At 37.5% G+C, this 23,637-nt stretch overlaps 1 protein-coding gene across 5 annotated transcripts in view; it reads right to left on the reverse strand.

Moving 5' to 3' along the window:
• Positions 1-17,804, reverse strand: part of LOC110106675 (delta-1-pyrroline-5-carboxylate dehydrogenase 12A1, mitochondrial) — a 54,289-nt gene extending 36,485 nt beyond the window's left edge. Inside the window, exons 1-5 of one of the 5 annotated variants that reach the window (XM_020836633.2) lie at positions 17,416-17,804; positions 17,143-17,256; positions 16,482-16,564; positions 16,024-16,115; positions 15,789-15,856 (exon numbers count right to left, since the gene is read on the reverse strand). In XM_020836633.2, the coding sequence (XP_020692292.1) occupies positions 15,789-15,856; positions 16,024-16,092 (137 nt within the window). In that variant the 5' untranslated portion in view covers positions 16,093-16,115; positions 16,482-16,564; positions 17,143-17,256; positions 17,416-17,804. Of the gene's footprint in view, positions 1-15,788; positions 15,857-16,016; positions 16,121-16,481; positions 16,565-17,142; positions 17,257-17,415 lie in introns of all 5 variants that reach the window. The other 4 variants (XM_020836632.2, XM_020836631.2, XM_028697804.1 and 1 more) reach the window with 4 other exon arrangements.
• Positions 17,805-23,637: the final 5,833 nt, after the last annotated feature.

Raw genomic sequence — 23,637 nt, forward strand, 5'->3', positions numbered from 1 at the left:
TTAATCAGATTGATCTTCATCACAATATCATCCACAAAAGCTGAACCCATCACTTGTCTATCTCTCACCTCAGTCAAAGTCAACGGAATTCTACATTTTCTGCCATACAGAACTTCGCAAGGTGTCATACCAATGCTTGAGTGATAACTATTATTATATGCAAATTCTATCAGTGGGATATGATTTTCCCAAATGCCTCCAAAATCCAAAACACATAATCTCAGAAGATCTTCCAATACCTGAATTGTCCTCTCAGACTGTCCATCAGTCTGCGGATGAAAAGCCGTACTGAAATGCAACTTCGTGACCAATCATTGTTGAATACTTCTCTAAAATATGGAGGTAAACCTGTCATCCCGATCCGATACAATTACGTTCAGCACATCATGTAATCTAACAATTTCTTTAACATAAATCTGAGCTAATTTATCCACTGAATCCGTCTGTCTGATCGGAAGAAAATGTGCAGACTTCGTTAATCGATCAATAATCACCTAAATAGCATCATGTCCTTACCTCGATCTGGAAAAAGCCATAACAAAATCCATTGTTACCTCTTCCCACTTCCACTCAGAAATAGGCAACGACTAAAAAAAACTTCCCGGTCGCTGATGTTCTGCCTTCACTAACTGACAGACTTTATATTTCGAAACGAACTCCGTTATATCTTTTTTCAATTCAAGCCACCAAAACAAACTTTTCATATCTCTGTACATCTTACCACTTCCAAGATGAATATTGTAACCTGAATAATGAGCTTCGTGCATATTCTCTTTTCTAAGATCTCAAAACATAGGAACCTAAAGCCTATTCTTACAAAAAATGAGACCATAATCAAAATTTTGTAGTTTAGGTTTCGTACCAGATTTGATCTGATCAATCAACTTCAAATATTCTGCATCTGACTTTTGAGCTTCATTAATACTTTTCTCCAAAGAGCGTTGAATACTCATCTGAGTCACTATACTAGAGCTCCAATCAGAAGAGAAAATCACCTCCAATCGTAATCTTTCCATATCTCGTATCAGATACTCATCAGAGGTGAGTTGTACACATAATAATCCAGAAGACTTCCTACTCAGAGCATCTACCACCACATTAGCCTTATCAGGCTGATACTGAATAATTAGATCATAGTCCTTGATCAACTCAAGCCATCTTTTTTGACTCAAATTCAAATCCTTCTGAGTGAATATGTAGTTTAAACTCTTATGATCCGTGAAAATATCACACCTGACGCCATACAAGTAATGATGCCAAATTTTCAAAGAAAATACAACAGCAGTCAATTCCAAATCATGCGTCGGATAATTCTTTTCATATGGTTTCAACTGTCTCGAAGCATAAGCTATTACCCGATCATACTGCATCAAAACACAATCCAAATCTTTCAGTGAAGCATCACTGAATACTTGAAATCCTTCCATATCAGATGGAAGTGTTAACACTGGAGCAGAAGTCAAACAATCTTTCAATCTCTGAAAATTAGCTTCACACTCCGATGTCCAAACAAAAGCTACTGACTTCTAAGCCAGTCCATCAAAGGTGCAGAAATCTGAGAAAATTCCTTCACAAACTTTCTATAATATCCGACCATACCAAAAAAACTGTATCTCAAACACTGTAATAGGCCTTGGCCAATTAGCAACTGCTTGAATTTTTTGGGGATCAATAGAAATACCTTCACCGCTCACTACGTGTCCCAGAAAAGAAATGTTTCTCAGCCAGAATTCATACTTGGAGAATTTTGCATATAACTGGTGCTATCTCAGAGTCTCCAACACACTTCTCAAATGTCTGGTACGATCTTCCTCATAAGCAGAATATACCAGAATATCATCTATGAAAACAATCACAAACTGATCCAAGTAATCTTTGAATACTATGTTCATCAAACTCATAAAAAATGGCTGGTGCGTTGGTTACCCCAATTGGCATAACCAAAAACTCATAGTGCCCGTACCGAATACTGAAAGTTATTTTCATCACATCAGCTTCTTTCACATTCATCTGATAGTAACCAAATCTCAAATCAATCTTTGAGAATACAGAATATCCAACAAGCTGATCAAATAAATCATCAATCCGTGGAAATGGATACTTATTCTTGATTGTGACTTTATTCAATTCTCTGTAATCAACACACATATGCATTGTACCGTCCTTCTTCTTCACAAACAAAACAAGTGCTCTCCAAGGAGAGACACTTGGACGAACAAATCCTCTATCCACCAACTCCTGGGGCTAAATTTTCAAATCGCAAGTTCTTTTGGTGTCATCCTATACGGAGCTTTAGATATCGGGGCCGTACCCGAAAATATATCAATACAGAATTTAACATATCTATCCAGAGGTAAACAAACTAACACCTCAGAAAATACATCTGAAAAGTTTCCTACTACCGGGACATCAGAAATAGAACTCACTTTCATATTCATATCCCAAACTGAGGCCAAAAATATCATATAACCTTATTCCACAATCTTCTTACTTCCAACACAGAAATCAAACAGGATAAAACACCTCTTAATCCTTTGAATACACATCTTTCGTCGTTCATAAACAATGTAACTTGTTTCTTCAGACAATAAATCTGAGCATCATACATACAAACTCAGCTAATTCATACCCAAAATAACATCATACGAAGAAATCGGCAACAAAATCAAACAGGATTCCACTTCTTACCAGAAATTTCAATCTCACATAAACAAAACTTCCATGCTATCAAATTATCTACAGCCAGTAAAATAACAGAAAACGAAATAGGTAACATAACATAATCCAGTTGCAAAGCATCAAAATAGCGCTCGAAAATAAACGAATGACTAGCTCTAGAATCAAACAAAACACGACAGGGATGCTCAAAAAATATAAATCGTACCTGTCACAACATCTGGAGCATCTCGAGCCTCTTGCTGATTCAAACTGTACACACGTGGCTGAACTGGAGCTGGAGCTACAGAACTACTAGGCTCTCTCTGATTACCACTAGGTAGTCTCCTTACCACAGAACCCGAGCCACTAGCTCTACCGAATGATCCTTCAGGAATAGTACGAGGAGAAACTGTCCTCGGCCTTCTCGCCGATCTAACAAAGCTTTCTGATATGGACTCAGATCATCAATCAAATCTGACTTGTGGACACTCTGCTATCCGATGTCCTGGCTGACCACATCTAAAGCACTGACCAGTCATTCTGTAACACTGGCCAAAATGTCGCCGTCCATAACTTTGGCACACCGATGCCCCACTAACTGAACAAAAACTGGTCATACTGCCAATACCAGAAACTGTAGCAGATACTGACTATCCACTCTTTTTGAAATCTCCAGATACAAATCTATTCCTCTTCCTAGAAAAACTACTACCATAAGTCTCACCACTGAACGTCTTTCAACTAGCAGTCCACCGCTGTTGAGTAGACATCAAATCATTCTCTATCATTCTAGCTCTTTCCACAAGCTCAGAGAAATCAGAAATGTGAAACGGTACCAGGGGTTGCCTCAAACTATCTCGTAATCCCCTCAGAAATCTATAACACTTCTCTGCAGAAGTACTGACCAACTGAGGAGCATATCTTGCCAAAGAAGTGAATTCTACTTTGTATTGCATAACCATCTTGCTCCTCTGAACCAATCTCAGAAAAGTCTCATGCATTTGTTGTCTTGCAGAAGGTGGTACAAACTATGCTTCTAAAGACTTCAGAAAATTCTTCCCAAGAAATCAAGGAGTTCTGTTTACATTGAAATTTCTCCTCCTACTGGCTCATCCACCAACGCTCTGCTTCACCATCCAACAGCAAAACTGCTAACGGTACCTTTCTATCAAGAGGACATTGCATACCATGAAATGTCTTTTCCAATCTCCTCAACCAATCCTCTGCCGCTCTGGGCTCAATAGTGCACTTAAATCTCGAAGGCTTCAATCTCAGAAACATTTGCAAATGTCTATCAACCTCTTCTGATCTCACAACAGAGCTCCTGATCTGTGCCTCACCCATCAACTGAGCCATCAAAGTAGCAAACTGAAAAACTGTATCTGAACCAACTGTCGGAGCAGAACTATTCATAAGAGCTGCCCGACTAGCACTCTGCCCATCAGTCATATTCGGGTCTGGCAGATCTATAATCACACATAATACACAACTATGCACATGCACATAAAACAAAAACAATAAAAATCCAGACAAACCCAAAAGCATCCCACCAGACTTACAGATCAATTCCTATTGCTCTGTCTTATGATCCAAATTCAAAAACTATTGCTCTGATACCACTTTAATTATCACAACCCAACCCAACCGGGACGGATCCCATCGCGTTGTGTCGCAACGGATGTACCCCAGGATCTAGTTTCGGAATTTTTTTTCAAACTTCTCTTCTAATTCACAATTAAAATATAGAAATGTATAGCTACTACAGCATCCAAATATACATAAATTCATTCAATTTTTTTTCTTTCCTAAAAAAGAATCATGTACATTACAGTGCATGGCTATAAAAGAAAAGCATAGAGCGGAATAAAAAAATAGTCATGACTGTACAAAAATCAAAAGTACCAAAAATACCTAATCTCAGATCAGATACAGAACGGCTAATCCAACACTTCTTTCCCTTTCCCAGAACCTGAAAACCATGAAGATAATCATAGTGAGCCAACAGCTCAGCAAGATCACACTAGCCAATCAAAATCTCCAAAAACTCATTTCAAAATATTTCACCGAATTCTAAAAATAGTTCACCTCGAATCACATAATCACATAATTGAAATCTCAGAACAGAAATGCATATCAATTCATTTACTGATTCAGACCGTCATACATAATTCATATATTCGTACAGAAATTAAATAATCAACATAATTCAGATCGTAATACATAACAGATCATACAGAATAGTTAATCAGATAATCAGACAAAATTCAAACCTTCATACATAACAGATAATCATATAAAATCTAAGAACATAATCGTACAAATCACATATTCAAATCAGATTCTAAATTATATATCAAATCATATATCAGATCACATATCCCTGACACAGATAGAATCAAAAAGGATTCTGGCCCCTTATGCCTCCCTTCCCGGACAGAGACAAAATTTCAAAGGATTCTGGCCCCTTATACACCTATTATGATTCTTTGGTCATCTTCGTAGGTGAATTGTCACATTCGTTGTATTTATTGCAACTCTTCTAATGTTGCTTATAAGTACGTTGCATTCCTTGTATATGACCGTTGATAATTCATCATATTCATTGCCATTCATAGATGATCTATTACATATATATTGCAAGTCACTTGTTGCCTGTCGACGTTTGTACATTGATTGATATAGCTGCCATATTCATTGAGAGTTTGCGCTGTTACTTGTGAACAAGTCAACAAATCATGTTTATTGAGATTTCAGCACAAGCCCCCTATTCATTGTTTGATTTTTAATCAAGGCCATAATAAGTTTTTATTTTAGTGTGATTATGTATTTGTTAATTTAAAGTTTGGTTCCCTCTTAATTATTTAAGTCCCCTGCATTTGTTCAAATTTTGGTCTCCTATAAATCGTTTGAGTCTGGATCTCATTGCATTATCTATTGTGCAATTAGTTTTTTTTTTTAATTTCTTAAGCCCAATTTATTATCTAGATGAAATTTGGCAGCCTACTGTCGTCTCACCTATTTAGGGGAAATTGCGGGAGCCTTAGCTTGCCCACCAAGTCATAGAAAGACGTGTATGATCGGTGTCAGATGACACCGAGACAGTGGTTTTTGATCCCACCACGTTAGAGAAAGACATGCATGAGTCTTCAGGAATACCCGTTTGAAAATATAGTTTTTCCCCATAGGCACTGAGGTACATACACAAGTACTTAAATTTTTTCCCAAAATGCTAAAAAAATGTTCACAAGGTTCGCCCTTCTCACCGCAAGAGCCTATCGGGTTCCCTCCCACCACGTTAGAGGAAAGCACGCATTGGTGATTTTCTGCAGCGGCGTGAATGCCAAAAGTAGGATTTGAGGGATTTTGGATATGGAGACATTTATTCCTCTGTGAATGACGGAGTCGAGAGTGACGAAGCGACAATGAAAATGCATTCAGATTGAGAAAATATGCACCAAAAACTTTCTCCTCTCTTTTCTTCCTTCTATTTTTTGTCTTTTCTTTTCCTATTTTTTGGAAACTTCTCTATCTTTTTTTAAATAATAATAATAATAATAATAATAATAGTATTAATAATAATAATAATAATAATAATAATAATAATAATAGAGGAGAAAATAGGTTGCTGTGTGGTTTCTTTGAATTTGGCGGGTAGCTGTAAGGAGAGTGCACAGTTGGGTTGTTGTTATTGTGATGCTTGAGCAAAGGATCAGAAGGTTGAAGTTGGTCAAATGGGATGGAGAGGGGAGATTCAGAAGGTCGGAAGGCTGTGAGGGTAGAGATCGGATGTATGCGAGTTGTGATTGCTGGGTTCGGACAAGAGGAAGAGTTGAAGGTTTGATCCGGGATCTTCAGCTATGTCAAATGTTGGATGGCTTGATTGAGCTGAGTATGGAGTTCAATTGGCCGTTGCTAGCAGCTTGAGGAGGATACATGATAAGTACAGGTGATTTGCAGCTGATGGAAGTTAGATTCGACTGACTTATAAGCGGTGGTGTGGAATCGACAGGTAAGAGGGTAGTGAATCGATTGAGGTTAAGATCTGGATTAGTTAGCTAGGTAGCCTGTTTGCATGGAATTGGATCGTAGGTGGTGATCAAGCTCGCCGTGGAATGCTTGACGAAGTGTAGAGTAGGGGAGGACAAGCTATGGATTTGGTAGGTGGAGCTTGGGCCTTGAGAAGGAGGTGGATTTGGGATTTGGAGCGAGGTTCAATTGGTTGCTGGAGCATGAAGATCAGAGGGGCGCGACTATTCGTGTGGTTTCAAGTGTGAGGAAGCAGGAGATTGGATGCTTGTGGGAGCTTTTTGTTTGTGGAAGAGCGAGAGAGGGTTATGGCTCTAAGTGTCAAAGCTTGTGAGTGGGAGGAAGGCTTTGATTGGTAGCAGAGAGCTGGATTCAAGCAGATATCATACAGTGCGATGAGGCAATTCAGGGTCCAATACACATGAAATGAGTATTGTACCAGGCAGTGGATATGATTCAAGCAGGATTTAGGTATGGGTAGTGACAGAGGTAATAAGTTTATATATATATATATATATATATATATATATATATATATATATATTAATGTGTGGAGGTCAACAACCAATCTCAAAGTTAAACTCCATTTGAATATTTCCACACTTAGCAACCACCCTCAATTGGTCATGGTAACAATTGGATATAAAAATGCATTCTTGTATACTAAAGATGAAGTCTTTATGGAATCTCCATCAAGTTTTAATCAAGATTTCAATTCTGCATATAAAATTTGAAGAAAGCTCAATATGGTCTCAAATGATCCCAAGGAGTTTGGTTTATGAGGTTTACCTAAGTCATAAAAACTATCAAATTCAAACAAGGCCTAAAAGATCACACTTTATTGATAAAGAAATTCAACGAAGGCAAAATTTGTGGTTCTAATTGTGAAACCCTTAAAATTTCAAGTTATTTTTGAATTTTTTATTGTTCAGTTAGTCTGTACGAACCGTCTGTACAAACTGAAAAAAGTTTTGAAAATCTGTATGGTTAGTCTGTACGAACTGAACATGGTGCAGGTTCGTCTGTACGAACAGAACAAAGTTTTTTTAACAGAGCCCATCGTCCAGGGACGAAATTAATTATCGTCCGTACGATCCGAAATATCTCATCCCATTAAAAATCACATTTGACCGGATTTTTTAAGAGAGAGAAAGCAGGAGAGAGAAAGAGAAGGGAAAAAGGAAGAAAAGCCGCGTTTTGGGCGACTTTGGTCCGTTTTCGTCCGTTGCCGTAGTTGAGAAAGTTGATCGACTTGATGTAAGGCACATTATGCCTTTCTCAATTTTCAGAAATGTGATTTTTGTGAATTTTCTGTTTAAAATGTTGTTTCCGTTAGCGAAAAACGGGTATAACTTTGCACCGGTAAAACTTTTACCTCGTAACTTTTTGTATGTTGTAAATATTGTAATTCTGCAGGTTTTGAATATTTTTTGGAAGTTTTTCACCAGGTATTTTGATTTCTGCAGAGTTTTTATCGAATAGAAAATTATATTGATGTTGAAAAATAATGCTTCAGTATAATAAAAGTTTTGAAACGATGTTTTACATGATCTCTTGTAATTTGGTAATTTTTTAAAACTGTGAATTTTTTATCCATTGAATTTATGTTGTCTGCCGTTATACAATCTAACGATATTCTGATATGAATTTGATTTCTCTAAATTCGAAATGATTTTATGTTTGATATGATTTGAATGATATCAGAAAGGAGTTATAAGGGGCCGGAATCTTTTAAGATTCTGTCTGTGTTAGGGAAGGGAGACATAAGGGGCCAGAATCCTTGAGATTCTATCTGGGTCCGAAAAATCTGAAAATGAAATTTGATTTGATAATTATGTATATTTGATATGTTCTGGTGTTATAAGCACAAAAGGGAGACAAATCTATGGGGAGTCATGAAGAATGTGTATTGAATTTAATGACTTTCTAACAGGCATAAATAAGGGAGTTGTAATACATGACCTGCCCATAAACGATGGCAGATGATTTATAACATTCACATCAATCATGTGAGCAAATGCATTTGACCCCTAAGCAGAAAGATTGGACATGCAGTGAGCACAATGATTTGAGACATTTGATGAGTTTGAAATGAATGAAGTCTATGTATAATGTCATTCAAAAAAGCATATTAATCTACCACCAAGCAATAAGCTATAAATGTCGTAGTCTCCCTACGACCGATGGCAATTAGCTTGCAGATAAATGCGACAATGCCCTACAGGCTTCAACATCTAAGCAAACACATACAATTGCATAAGTAGCAATGATCGGACATGCAATGCATCGTCTAAAATCCAAGACAACAAATTGTAATGAGTGTAAATACCTGTATGCAACAACAGAATATTAGAAGCACACAATATCATCGTCCACAACCAATACAAGAAGATGTTGCACAAAGCACAATATGTCGGTAGTCAACATCAAGATATAAATGAAGACGTTGATCTTCATGCAAGCAATAATAGAGGGTATGTTGCAATCATGATGAATTCTCTATGAACATGGACAGGCGACACATCATCTACAAGCAAGCATGAAAGGTTGTAGCGAATGTAAATACCCACTAGCAATGGTGAATTCGGGTATGCACAATAATATGCCTGCGGACGATGATTAGTAACATTCAGTGAACGCTACGGCGCCCTTGAAGTCATCAACCATTTAGTATTATGCATATACATTGATTCTCGCAGGCAAAGGAAGATAACATGCAACAAGTACAGACACCTACGAGCTGTCGTAGAAGATCCGTCACACACATAATGTGCTATTTGCAAGCAAGCAAAGAAGCCTGTGAGTAATACAATCATCTACAAATAACTGCAGAAGATTCGTTAGTGCACGACAATCGACCTATATAAAGCAGCAAATGACTTGCAGTGAAATGCTATAATTCACAAGTAAGCAAAAGCAGGGAATTAGTAATAAAAACTGCAGGCCACTGATAAATTGAGACAGTAAACTTGTAGAGCTAGGATTTTACACCATATATCAACTTACTTGCAAGCGATAGGTAGGAGGCCCCTAACGCAATGCATAGCATATATATCTATAGAAATACACTCATGTAGGCTGAATATTGAAGAAAGTGACAACTTGTAAAAGACGAATGAGCTAAACAACAGTATCAATGCACTAAAAATAAAGCTCAACGTGTTGCTAAAACATGTCACCGGATCCACAACATTTGTACAAGCAGACAAGAGGCATTTGCAGGCTTTTAACTAGAATTCTGCAATTGATCGTAGCTGCATGTCATAAAAGCAACCCTCTCATACATCGAAATACATATTGATGTATTCATAACATGCATGCATTTGCGATATATAGGGTGCATCATGCAAATACGCCATTTAGCATATAGAACGCATTGTGCATATACACGCTGCAACATACAAAGTGCATCACACAGGCAAGTCATCCAACATATAAAATGTGTTGCGCAATTGCAGCACGCTACATCTATATGCAGATACAACATGCAACACATGCAAGCATCAATTTTTTATGCAAATATCTTATGCAAGAAAGTAGGCAATATATGTGTGTACTATACACATGAATCATGTAAACACATCGTATACTTCGACTATATATCAAGCCACTGTGCAACATATTATTGCATCACACATATATACATGCAATTAGGTAAATGCATTGTTAATATGTTAACGCACATATAAGAATCTAAATGTGTGTGAACATTCAGATATATCATGTGCACCAACTACATTGCATACATGTAATCATTACACAAATACATCATACAAAATGCATTCAATAGCATACACCCGCATAGACCCCAACAAGCATAATATATACACATACGTGACGTCTGAGGATATGTGGATCAAGAAATGATCTTAAGTTCGAGCTCGATCATTCTACATGATTAGATAGGAGTCGGCACGGTTCAAACCGTTAAACAAATATACGATAGCAGCATCGATTGAGAAATTTAATTTATACGTTCATATTAGACCTTCAAGACCTATTTTAAGAAAAATTTACTAACAAAGGCATAAAGTCAACGACGAACCTAATCATCTGTCAACAAGTTATCAGAATCGACAAGGTTCAACAGTAAAATTGCCCATAAATACCTCGATGATGGTCGTGTTGAATGTTTATCTCAACCGGAGGTGACATCAAATATTAAAAAAGACTCAAATTCTCAAATGCCCATGAAAGTCCAAAATTCTAAAATTATAACCCAAAATCAAGATATTTAAAATTAAATTAATCATTAAACACTTAAAACAAAAATACTCATCCACCCTCCGCAACAATTTGTCGAGGTGCACAAATCTAAAAATCACTTTAGCTCACAAAGAGCAAATGCCTAGTCGAGAACATCACTAGAATTCATTCTCAATCTGTCTCTTATTATAAAGGATATGACACGTATCCTATAACCGGTAATTTAGTGCCAAATGACACCATATGTAAACAGTTATGATTGGGACCCTTTGATCAGATGGTTTTACCATTAAATGGCACCATTAAATTACAGTAATGTTTAGAGCTTGTATGTTCCCCAACAGCATCAAATCTTTGAGTAATTAATTAACATGATATGATCGAAAGGGCACAAAGTCCTTCGTTAGCTAAGGTGGATTCAAATTTGTCCCCTTAAATAAATATTCATCTAATGCCTACAAAGTACCCTTAGATGAAGCAACTCATGGCTGCCAACAAGGATCCTTTGATCAAGTTGGGGCGACAACCTCCTCTGACTAAGCAGATTAGGGACCATAATGACCCGGGACGATGGAACCATGAGATTTTGATCGAGTTCATCATCATTCCCCCCACCATTCGTTCTAAGTGTAAGGTGGTAAATTTTTAATTTTAAATATTAAATTTTTAAATACCCAAATCACGTTGCTACTATACATCAAATACCACGTATTCGTTCGACGACTAGCCTTAATCGAAAGTTTTCTCTCATTATCAGGAGGGGTAATTAACTATAGGGGCTTGCGTAGAAACTTGAACTCAAATCATAAAGTCCTCGAAAAATGAGTGAAATCTTTGGGTAATGTCTTATTCAAAACCCAATCTGCTTTCTAAAATGCCTCAGAGCATACTCGTTAAAACTCTCCTCGACAGTCCGAGATAGAAAGAAAAGGAGTCCCCAGAGAGGCTAGGGCATGAATTTTTGAAGCCCACATTTGTATAAAAATTGTTTTATAATTCAATCCAAAGTTTGAGCGTAGCCTCTTTACATGAGTCTACCTTTATACCCTTCAAGTGTCCCAATTGCATTATATTTGTTAGTGTATATCTACGTATATCCATTATTTTCTTTCTTTGTACCCATTTTACTAACTCTCATGTTTGATTTTCTTTTAGGATCCCATTTCTTCAATCGTTGCATTTTTCCATTCTTTAGTCTCTACTCTCAAGTACTCCATGGATGGTTCTTGAACTCTAATATTGCTTATCTTGATAAGAAAACTTTTATGAAAGGTAGAAATATTAGAAAGTAAAATAAAGTAGGCTATTAAATGTTGGGTGCATGTTCAGCTTTCAAATTCTAATACAATAGAAAGATTAATAACATGATAAAATTGAATTTCAAAAGCAAAGGTCATACAATCACTGTTTAGTGTTTGATCTTGCATGGATTCAGATGGTTGAGCATACTATAGTTCAGTGTTGAACTCTTCTTTCTTTCTTCTTGTGTATACTTGTAATACTAATTAGGAAAGATTTTGATAGTCATTTCCTATGGAGGCTATTTTTATCTATAGGGAAGTCTCAGGATTACTTGAGACTAATTAGGTTACTTAGGTGGTTGCGAGATCAGGTGTCAGGAAATCAAAGTTATCCTCATTCCAAGGCTTCCCTTAAAAACAATATTAGTCATAAAATCCTTGATTTTTAACAAATGCAACATATTGAGTGTTGAAGACTTTTTTGGTATTGGGATGGTGCGACTTATACCCTCTTTGAGTTGAGGAGCAAATGAAGATGCATCTTAAGGCTCTTGGTTCTATTTTAATATTTGGATAGTATTGATGGATACATTTAACACTCCTAAAGGTTTTAAGTAGAAATAGTGATATTGTATGCTTGTGAAGAATTTCACGAGGGTTGTTTTGTAAAATTCTACCAAGGAGGCAATTTGATAGAAATATAACAATTAAAGTGGCCTCGCTGAATAAAACTTCAAGATATTCCTTTCAAAGAGTAGTGGGGCTCTAATGGTTTTAAGGAGCTGTGCTCTTTGTTTTTGCAACCCCATTTTATTGTAGGGTGTCAGGATAGGATGATTCAATGAAGACGTCATCTTCATGGAGGAGAGAAGATGTGATTAAAATATTTCTTTCCATTATCATTTTATGAAACATGAGGAAGATTGTACTTACATCATAGTTATTTTCATGAGAAAAAGCCAGGTAGTGTGTGAGCAATCGTCTATGAAAGTTATAAACCATCTATCTCCATTCATATTAGTAATCGGAAATGATCCCCAAACAACTAAGAGGATAAGGAAAAAAAGAAAAAGCTGTCAAAGTTTTTGAGTGGCTTAGGGGTAGGAAACTTAATAGTTTTTGGTGATTTCACACACCTTATATTGGAACCCTTTAACATTATTATACTGAATAGTGCTAAAACCTGAAACATTGATTGTAATACACTAAAAGATGGATGAATTATTCATATATGATGGAGCTGAATTTGTACCCTTGTATCAAAATTTCAAGACATATGAAACTGAGATAGGTTATTACTACTTCTATTCAATTAATAGCATCCATCTTGTTCTTTAGCAATCCCAATCATCTTTCTTATGGCTTGATCCTATAATAAAAAATGAGGGAAATACTCACATGATTGAGCCATAGAGCAAGTACCCATTGATAAATTAATGTCAAGATGTCAAGAAGCAGGAGAGTTTCTCCATTTCTTCTTGCATTATTCCTTCTATGTCTATGGCAATCTTTTATTCTAAGGATATATTGTTTGTTTGATGATATCTAAACTGGCTTTGATATGGAGGCTTTTTTTTATTTGCATGGGAGCTTCCCTTGAAGTTTTTGGCGGATGTTTTTTTGTGTCCAGCTTTCTTACAGTAGTTGTAAAACATACATTCTCAATTATTGAGCTTTGGTGGACCTTCTTTAAGTTTGTACAGCTTGATTCTACTTGCATTTGGTGTCGGGACAGCAAGTAAAGCAACATTTATAACAAAGAGTGGTGTTTCTAAGATAGCACCATCCCTACCTTCTTCACTTCAAGACTTATTTTGGCAAGAAAGGGGTGCTTTAACAAGTATTTGAATTTTTATTTGGTTATATTCAGCAATTAGTTCTTCTTCAATAAAAATTTGTAGCATTTAAATCTATTCATTATATCTAATTTTGATACCTTACTTGGTGGTATGAATTTTTATCCTTATCTCATAGACTAAGGTTGCAACACACATCTTGGAATACGATTTCTTTACCACATCCCAGATATCCTTGGTTTTAGTTATGAAAATTTAGGTTTTACAAACTTTTGGTGCCATTAAATTCCATAGCAATGAAATAATTAAGGAATCTTCTACATCCATGTGACAAAACCAAGATTCTTTGCTTCGTATGGGGCCAATAAGGTGGCCCAACTAGGGCTGTCAAAACCAGGTCCCGGGTCGGGTTCGGGTCCAACCGAAATTGACCTGACACTGTTCAACCCGACCCGAACCCGACCTGTTTTTGCAAACGGGTCGGTTTTTCGAACCCGAACCCGACCTGCTACGGGTCCGAGTCAACCCGAACCCGACCCGATTCGGGTATATTTTATTAAATTTTTTTATTTAATTCAATTTATTTAAATCAAAATCAAATTAAGGTAAGATTTACTTCAATTAATTTAAAATAAATCAAGATTAATTTAATTTGGACAATAATGTTTATAATTTTTTGATCATTTACTTAGTTCATAAAAATCCTTTAAAACCCTCCTAAATTAATTTAAAACGGGTCAAACTGGGTTGATTTCGGGTTTCCGGGTCAACCCCAACTCGACCCGGTTTTACAAACGGGTCGAAATCCCTAACCCAAACCCGACCCGGTTCGGGTTGACCCGAACCCGAAATTTTTGGGTCGGGTTCGGGTCGGGTTTTCGGGTCAGGTCAAATATTGACACCCCTAGGCCCAACTTTGGTTGGGTTCGGGTTCGGGTTCGGGTTGAGCCGAACCCGAACCCGAACCCAAAATTTTCGGGTCGGGTTCGGGTCGGGTTTTTGGGTCGGGTCAAATATTGACACCCCTAGGCCCAACTTTCCCTTTGAGAAAAGTTTTCACAATATGGAACAAAATAAGTTAATTTTTTCTTTTAACTTGAATGAAGTTGAAGGTTTTGACACTAACCTACAAAGATTTGATTAAAATCATCCGATTACTTAAAATATAGCAAAAATATTTCTTTAAGAGAAAAGAGATTTCCTCTTAGTAGAGTAGGTGTCTTGTGGCACTAATTGGAGGTAATGTGAGGTGATGTGAGGCAGCAGATAGCAGTTGCGGAGTATAGTAGGAGGGGACTCAGGTGAGAGGCAGCCTTCATCAGTGGGGGCAAAATAATAGCAGCAAAGGGTGGGGGTTGGGGAGGCGGACAATAGTAGCAAGTGGTAGAGGGGATTTTGGTCTAACGGAAACTACTTAAAAAAAAAATCATTCCTCTGTATTCCTTAAGCTCTAATACCGTGAAGAGAGGAAAATATATTTGAATTTTGTGTGTAGTCCATTGATGATCTTGCCCCGCCATTTATACCGCAAGATTCTATATTACAAATGAAAATTTTCATATATGGAAACTACTAATTACATCGAAAATCAAGGAAGATATTTTACAGCTTGCATGCATTTGAGGCCCAAAGATTGCCAATAATGGATGTCAAGACGTGTGGCCAACTTTGCAATCCCACAAATTGCCAAAAGGTTACTAGCAATAAAGCTCATAAATTGACAGCTTAAAAAAATTAAAAACCAACGCTATAAATTGAAGAAATTGAAATAAAAAAACATAACAATAAAAAAGATTAGAAGGGAATGAAATGAAAAATAAAATTAAAAACAAAAACAATTTATGAAATTTCATAAGTAAACCTCTCTGGAGCCCTGAGTGGGTTGTGCAAACCATGTTTTGGACACTTCGATAAGCTCTCCACAAATGGCTGCAAGAAAGCACACTAAACATTCAAGTACAAAAAGGTGAAAGGTGACCAATAAAAAAATATGGTCAAAAAACACCATGCTTGTTTTTCAAGATGCAAACAAAGAAGTTAAGCAAGACAAGAAGAAAATAATGGTAAGAATAAGGAAAAAAAAGGGTGCCTTTAACTGTTCTTCTGGCACTTCTGCCACTTTGATGAATGGTTCTCCATTCAATGGATCTACAATTGTATTCCATTCAGTAGATGTCTTCCAACCACCCTGCACTGAACAAATACCACCGATGCTCACACATAACTTCATCAATTTCTTAAGACAATAAATTGGACATTCCACTCCCACCTAGTGCAGACCTTCAAATATGGTTTTGGTTCATTACACTTGAATAAATTTGAATTGAAAATGTACATTTAAAAATAGAGTGACATACCCTAAATCGGCTCAATGTACATAAGAAAATATAGTTCTATATGCATAAAGTAGTTCACTTAGAAGTTAGAAAAGGTATGTTTGAATTAAAGCATGCATGAAAAATAAAAATGCGCATTTTAGATTAACCTAACATTATTTCATGCTTTCTCTTGGACGAACTAAGTTAAAAGCTGGTCAAAAGAGGCAGGATCTTACCTAAGTTATGTACTTCAGCAGGGTGAGAACCTGAAATTTCTTCTGCATCTATGGTAGCAAAGGGGAATGAATGTATGCGCCTTCTGTAAATTGAAAAAGAAATATGAACCAAAATTAATAAATAAATGATAAGCTTAGGCTGCAAGAAAGAAACTATAAAATGCTGCATTATTGACCTAATCTCCTCTAAAACTTTACTTCATATATCATTATTGTGACTGAAGCATAGGGAAGCAAAACAGAATGTTGTAAAAATGAAACTCATAGGGCAATAATTGATTGTATGCAAATGAAATTCAGCTTTAACTACCGTAACTTTCTTAATTTCATGAGCCATGTCTGGCTTCATATAAACCAAACTTCAAAAGCAAAACATGCAAGCAATTCAAATAAATAAAAGTCCAAAAAATATAGTCAGCATACAGTTTAAGGAATGTATTAGCAACCACCATCCCAATTCTCTGGTGGAATATGAACAGCTTATACATAAAAAAAAAGGGGATTTACACATACATATGACAAAATTTTTATATATTTAGATGTATATCTTCTAAATTTTTTATTTACTTATATAATCAAATTTTTAAATCATTAAATGTTAACTTAATTTAAAGCTAAATATAAAATGAAACATTCTAAAAAAGGACAACCTGTCCTTCACCTGATCAATCAAGCCAATGCATTTGATGGGCCGTCTCAATGAAATATGCAGCAAACAGTTGGTGATGCAATTTCTTGATTTTCTTTTCTTATTGAGGCAACATTCGAAACAAAGCTTAAATTCCGAAACCCAAAAAACCAACAAATAGTTAATAAATTACAAGTATTATTGATATATTTGTAAGAAGGTTATCGGTGAAGGCAAAGCTGTGGAAAAACCAAGCGTTCCAGCTGATCGCAATTCGTTCCATCATGTAATGAATCGGATGCATACCTGGAAGTGAGTGAAGTAAAGAGGAAACCACTCGCCGCTCTATTCGCTACAGTTCGGAATACACTGCAAGGCTTGAAACGAAACATGATGTTGATCGTCGGAATTGGGATCGCACAGCTTCTACTGTAGGCTTAGAAGTTTTAGAGATGGAATAGTTCTACTGCGGGTTAGAAATAGCAGAGCTGTAGAAGATGGAAAAGCTCGCTGCGAAGTTAATTTGGGAGATTAATGGACGATCTCGACCTTTGGATCAGCCTATAAAGAACACCAAAAAGGTGAAGCTGCTAATTTCAACAGATAAAAGCGAGGGGCTGCTTCGATCACCGGGAGACGGCTGGTGGAGACTGGAGAGTTCATTGGAGGACGGCGAACATGATATTATATGATTTTTTTTTTTTTTTTTTTTTTTTTAAATATTATATATTTATAATTAAAATAAGTTTTTTCAAAAAAAAAAAAAAAATCCTAAACTTTATTGGTGACCGGACCGGTGGTTCTATTATGCCAAAGATCGGCTTGAAATTTATGGATAAAGCAATGCCAATAGAGAAGAAATTATTCTACGTCAAATTCAAACAATATTATATATTGTATACACATGCGTATTTATAGATTGTGTATAAAAATAAAAGTATATAGTGTATACACACTATATACACTCACAATTTAGATTCAACTCTGTGTCCGGACTCCGCACAGAATAATTTCTCCCAATAAAGATGTTATATATTTGTATTAAAAAAACACATGTAAAATCACTAAATTTGGAGGCATTGGGATCCCTGCCCTCAGTAATCTAACCCATGCCTTTGATTGCTCTCTAATATGGGAGAAATTATTTTGTTCGGACGCCGGACGTAACTCTACGTCCGGATGCTACGGTACAGAGCGGTACCGAGTACCGAGCCGCGGTACAGTAAAATAATTACGTGGTATATTTTATTGGTCTTTGGATGTTGTTCGGTGTTAGCACAGAATAATTTTTCCTAATTATGAAGAACACTCACTACTAATAATTTACTAGCGAGTGGTGGAGAGAGAAATATATTTGCTTATGGTTCGAAGGCAAAACCAATCAAACCTATTTCTGGGGGGAAAAAAAAACTCAACGGGTATTGTTCCTCAAATGTTAAACCTTCTCGCTTTCTCAATTACCCTATATAGCAATCTTCCTTTACTTGAAATCCCTTGATTTTTGGGGGAAAATCTTGAAGAGTTTTACAACTACACTAACTGTTTGGCTAGGCTTCCTAGCTCTATGAAGCTTTCTAATTGTATTCTTCACAGTAAATGGAACCTCTCTAAGATCATTCATGAGCATATGAGAAACCTACTTCATTCAGTTCCCATTCTACCTGCTGGGACGGATAGCTGTTTGAGGATGTGGCTTATCATTTAACCTCTTAGGTTTCGTTTCGGACGGCTTTTTTATTGCTTTCTAAAACAGATTTTTAGTACAAAATTTTTTAATTTTGTACTAAAACTGTGTCTCTAAAACGAAGCCTTAATCTTTGAAATAAGGTCTAATAAATCATCAATGAAATCCAATGCTTGCATAATATTTGGATGCAAGAGAAAAGTAGAGACAGGAAGAATAAAGATTAAGGCTTCGTTTGAGAGGGTGTAGCATTCATAAGAGACAACAGAGATTTTACGTGGAAACCCCTAAAAAGAGAGAAAAACCACGAGGCCTGACCCAATTTGTGAATCTACTATTATTTGCAGTCGATTACAAATGAGGCCCTTCATTGGAGGGAAGGCCTTGGCTTGATATAATAAATATACATCACATAGAATGCATTACATGGTAGAAATTAGAAGAATTAATATTGATATGTTCGTTTAGTAGGCATGAACGTAGTCGGCAGGAGATAGTGGTCAGAAATATTATTGTCTAGCGATGCAGATCAAAAGGACTGTAGTAAGTGACGGAGGTCGGGAGCACCATAGTCAGTAGGAGATAGTGGTCAGACAGACCATTGTCTAGCGATGGAGGTTGTAAGGATCTTAGTAGGCGACAGGGTCGGAAGGATCGTAGCCGGCACAAGATAGGGGTCAGAAAGACCGCTGTCATAAGGCGGTAGTCCGGGGGAACTCTGGCATTAGGTCGTGGTCCAGTGGAACACCGGTGTTAGGTGGTGGTCCAGCGAAACTCCAGGCATCAGGTGGTGGCCCGGCAGAACACCGACATCAGGTGGTGGTCCGGCGAAACTCCGGGCGTTAGGTGGTGGCCCGACGGAACATCGGAGTCAGATGTTGGTCCGACAAAACTTCAAGAGTCACGTTGTGGTCCAGCAGAACAACAGCATTATGTGGTGGTCTGAAAAAACTCCGGGCATCAGGTGGTGGTTTGGCGGAACACCGGTGTCAAGTGGTGATCCGACAAAACTCCGGGCATCAGGTGGTGGCTTGGCAGAACACCGGCGTCAAGTGGTGGTCCGACGGAACTCCGGGCGTCATGTGGTTTTCCGATAGAACACCGGCATCAGATGATGATCTGGCAAAACTCTGAGCATCACGTGGTGGTTCTGTGGAACACTGACATTGGGTGGTGGTTTAGAGTAACTTCGGGCATTAGGTGGTGGTCCGGGAAAAACTCCTGGCATTAGGTGGTGGCCCTATGGAACACCGGCGTCAGGTGGTGTTTTAGTGAAACTCCGGGCATCAGAAGGTGGTCTGGCAGGGCTTTGAGCGTCATGTGGTGGTCCGGCATAACTCAGGGCCTCAAGTGGCAGTCCGGCCGAACTCCAAGTGGTGGTCGAGTAGGAGCGAGGAGGCAAGAGCGATCTCAGATCTCTCTCTTGCTCTCTTGCATAGAGTCCCCTTTCAAGAGGGATGAGGGGTCTATTTATAGATTTTTTTATAGTGGCATTGCCCATAAATAGAAGGAAGATCAAGGGAAAATGAGGAGTGGTATGGATGGATGACCGATGTTGAATCTCTTGATTGTGGATTGTTCGCTAGACATTTGAAGGTCTTAATGATGTCAGAATTCTATGATCTTGAGCTCATTGGATTTGTCTCGTCGAGTCGCTCGATTTGACTACAAGCATGTCACATTTAGAAACTATTTGGTAATCTGAATTGTGGTTCAAGTTACTAGCTCCTCCTCCCTTCCCAATGAAATCTTCTATTGTATTGATGGCAAAACCTTTCCTCTAAGAATGCAATATGACTAGAAATCAGAATATTGTTCCTAGTGTGGCTCTATCATGCACCCCCCCAACACGCTAGGTCCCAAAGATCCGATCTTACGGCCTCATACTGCTACCAGACCCAGGGTAGAAGCACTATTAGTAAGCCCGAACTAACACCCCCACCCCGTATATCCATACCCAAACCTAATACTTTACTGAAACCTAACCACCCTCCCCCAAACCCCCCTCTTCTACAGAACCCGCCCTCTGTTATGCTAATCCCCAACCTAAATTCTCCCTCTGGAGATCTCATTGAAATCCCAGACCCAACCCCTTCAACACAGGAGCTCCCTCCTACTGTCAACACCAAAAACAAATTTGATGCTCTTGCGAAAAATGGATTAACAGAGCAATCCCTCCTCTCTTCTCATAATCCCAACACCTCCACAAGCCTCACTAATCCTAGCAACAATAGTCCACCGCAAACTTCTCCTCATCATCACCAACCTATTATCTCCCATTCTCTTGACCAATCCACTTCCAGTTCAAATACCCTCAAAACCCAACAACAAAGCCAACAAACCACAAAGCAACCTAGAAGAAAATAAGCCATAAAACCTTCCTCCCCCAAATGTTAATTATCATTCCAAAATTAGCAGCCTGGATATCAGCGGGTTTAATAGCCCGGAGAAAGTCTTATGCTGCAAACAACTTGTGAAAAACCATAACCTTAACCTCTTATTTATCCTTGAAGCTAAAATTTCCCAAGCTAACCTCTCCAACCCTTGGTTCCAAGACCAACACAAAATTTTCCCTTTGGAAAACTCCTGTGACAATTTTTTGCATTCTAACCCTTGTAGTATTTGGGTTAAATGGAATGAGGCTAATGTGAAGTTCATCCATGAACACACCACTAGTCAACTTATTCATTATATCATTTGGATTGGCTCCTCTCCTAGCTTTGTCGTCACTGTTGTCGGTTACCTAACGAAAAAGTAGGGGGCACCCCTCTTACCAACACAAATCTAGGAGACTTTAATAGTATGATTACATGATCTTTCTTCTGTGGGGCATTTTTATACCTAGTATAACCACCAGTATAACAATCCCATCCACATCAAGCTTGATCGTGTGCTAGTCAATGATTGCTGGCTTGACTGCTTTCCCAATCCTACTATAAAGTGGGTGACCCTAGTTTCTCAGGTCATTCACCCCATTTTTTGACGAACTCTAGGGATGTTATGAAAGGCCACATATTTATGTACAAAAATTGTTGTTCTAAGCTTCACTTTTTTGGGATTGTCTATTTGATTTCTTCTCTCAACCCAACAAGAGCAGACCTCTTTGCTCCTTCAATTTCAAGCTGAAAACCCTCAAAAACAACATCAAACATAAACACTGGTCCAACTCCAACAACATCCTACTGGAGGTTGACTCTCTCTTAGCTCTACAAAATTTATTTATTAACCAAATCCAGAACAACCCTCTAGATGCTCTCCTTAATGCCAACCTGAAACTCATTAATACCAAACTCAACCACTACCACTCCACCCTATCTTGTTGGACTGCCCAAAGAGCCAAGGTGAATTGGCTTACCCATGGGGAGGATGATTTAAAGTTTCTATACTCCAAAATCAACATCACCAAAAAATATAGCTGCATCAAAGAGATCATTACTGACCTAGGTTCTTTCACTACTCACCATGACATTTCCTAAGTTTTCATCAACCACTATTTTAAGCTCTTCAACACCACAAAGCCTCCTCTCTCTGCCCAACAACTCCATGACATCCCTATTGGCAATGTGATCCTTGATCACCTTCTTTCTTCCCTTACTGCTCTGATCTCTATGGAAGAAATTAAAAACATTATCTTCTCTGACAAGGCTAATTCAGCTCCGGGACCTGATGGTTTTACCTTTGAGTCTACAGATCTACTTGGAACACTCTAAAACACCAATTATGCAATATTATGAATTATTTTTTTCTCTACTGGTCACATGCCAAAGCAAGTCAAAGCCACGGCCATTTCCCTTATTCTAAAACACCCTCATGCAAGCAATGTCAAAGTATTTTAGGCCGATTTCCCTTTTTAATGTTATTTACAAAGTCATTGCAAAAATTATTGCTAATATGATGAAAGTGGTAATGCCCTCTATCATACATCCTAGCCAAGGTAGTTTCATTCAGAAGAGAATCATTACGGACAATATTATCCTAGCTACTGATCTTTTGGGGAGCTTTAATAATAAGAGCAAAAATAAGTTTTTCTGTGCCAAATTTGATATTACCAAAGCCTTTGATATGGTCACTAGGGAGTTTCTTTATAATAGGCTTGCTGTGAAGGGTTTCCCAGATATGTTCATCTCTTGGATTAAAGCATGTACTTCTGATATACATTTCTCTATTTGTATTAATGGAACCCTAGAAGGTTATTTTAATTTTGCTTTTGGTCTTCGCCAAGGTTTCCCTCTCTCCTCCTACCTTTTCAGCATTGTGATGGATGGTTTATCCACTTGCATTGAGGAAGCCACTACTAACTCCTCTTTCACTGCTATTACTTTGGGAAATTGTACTATTTCTCATCTTATGTTTACAGATGATCTGTTAGTGTTTGGTAGAGCTATGGTCTCTAATGCTCAAACCCTTAAAGCAATTTTGGAGAAATTTGGCTCTATTTCTGGATTCCATATCAACCCCCAAAAAGCACTATTCTCCTTTCTAAGGACACCCCACAAGCTCCTGCTATCTATGATGTGCTTCAGGTTACTCAATCCAATTCTCATATAAAATATATTGGGATTCTTATTTTTACAAAAAGCTCAAGATCCAAGACTTCCAACCAATAATTCAAAGTATTTCTTATTCTCTGATGGGTGGAGAGCAAAAATCCTTTCCTTTGCCGGAAGGATTCAATTTATGAAATTCACAATCAATAATACTTTAGTATACTAGATTCGTGGTGCCATTATACCCAAAGGCTATTGTAAGATTATCAATCGTATGTGTTCTAGATTTTTATATTTTGTCAATATTACCTTGAGAAAACTTCACACCATCTCTTGTAAAGACGCGTGTGTACCCAA

This window comes from Dendrobium catenatum, unplaced genomic scaffold (genome assembly GCF_001605985.2).
Source record: "Dendrobium catenatum unplaced genomic scaffold, ASM160598v2 fragScaff_scaffold_998, whole genome shotgun sequence".
NCBI lineage: Eukaryota > Viridiplantae > Streptophyta > Magnoliopsida > Asparagales > Orchidaceae > Dendrobium > Dendrobium catenatum.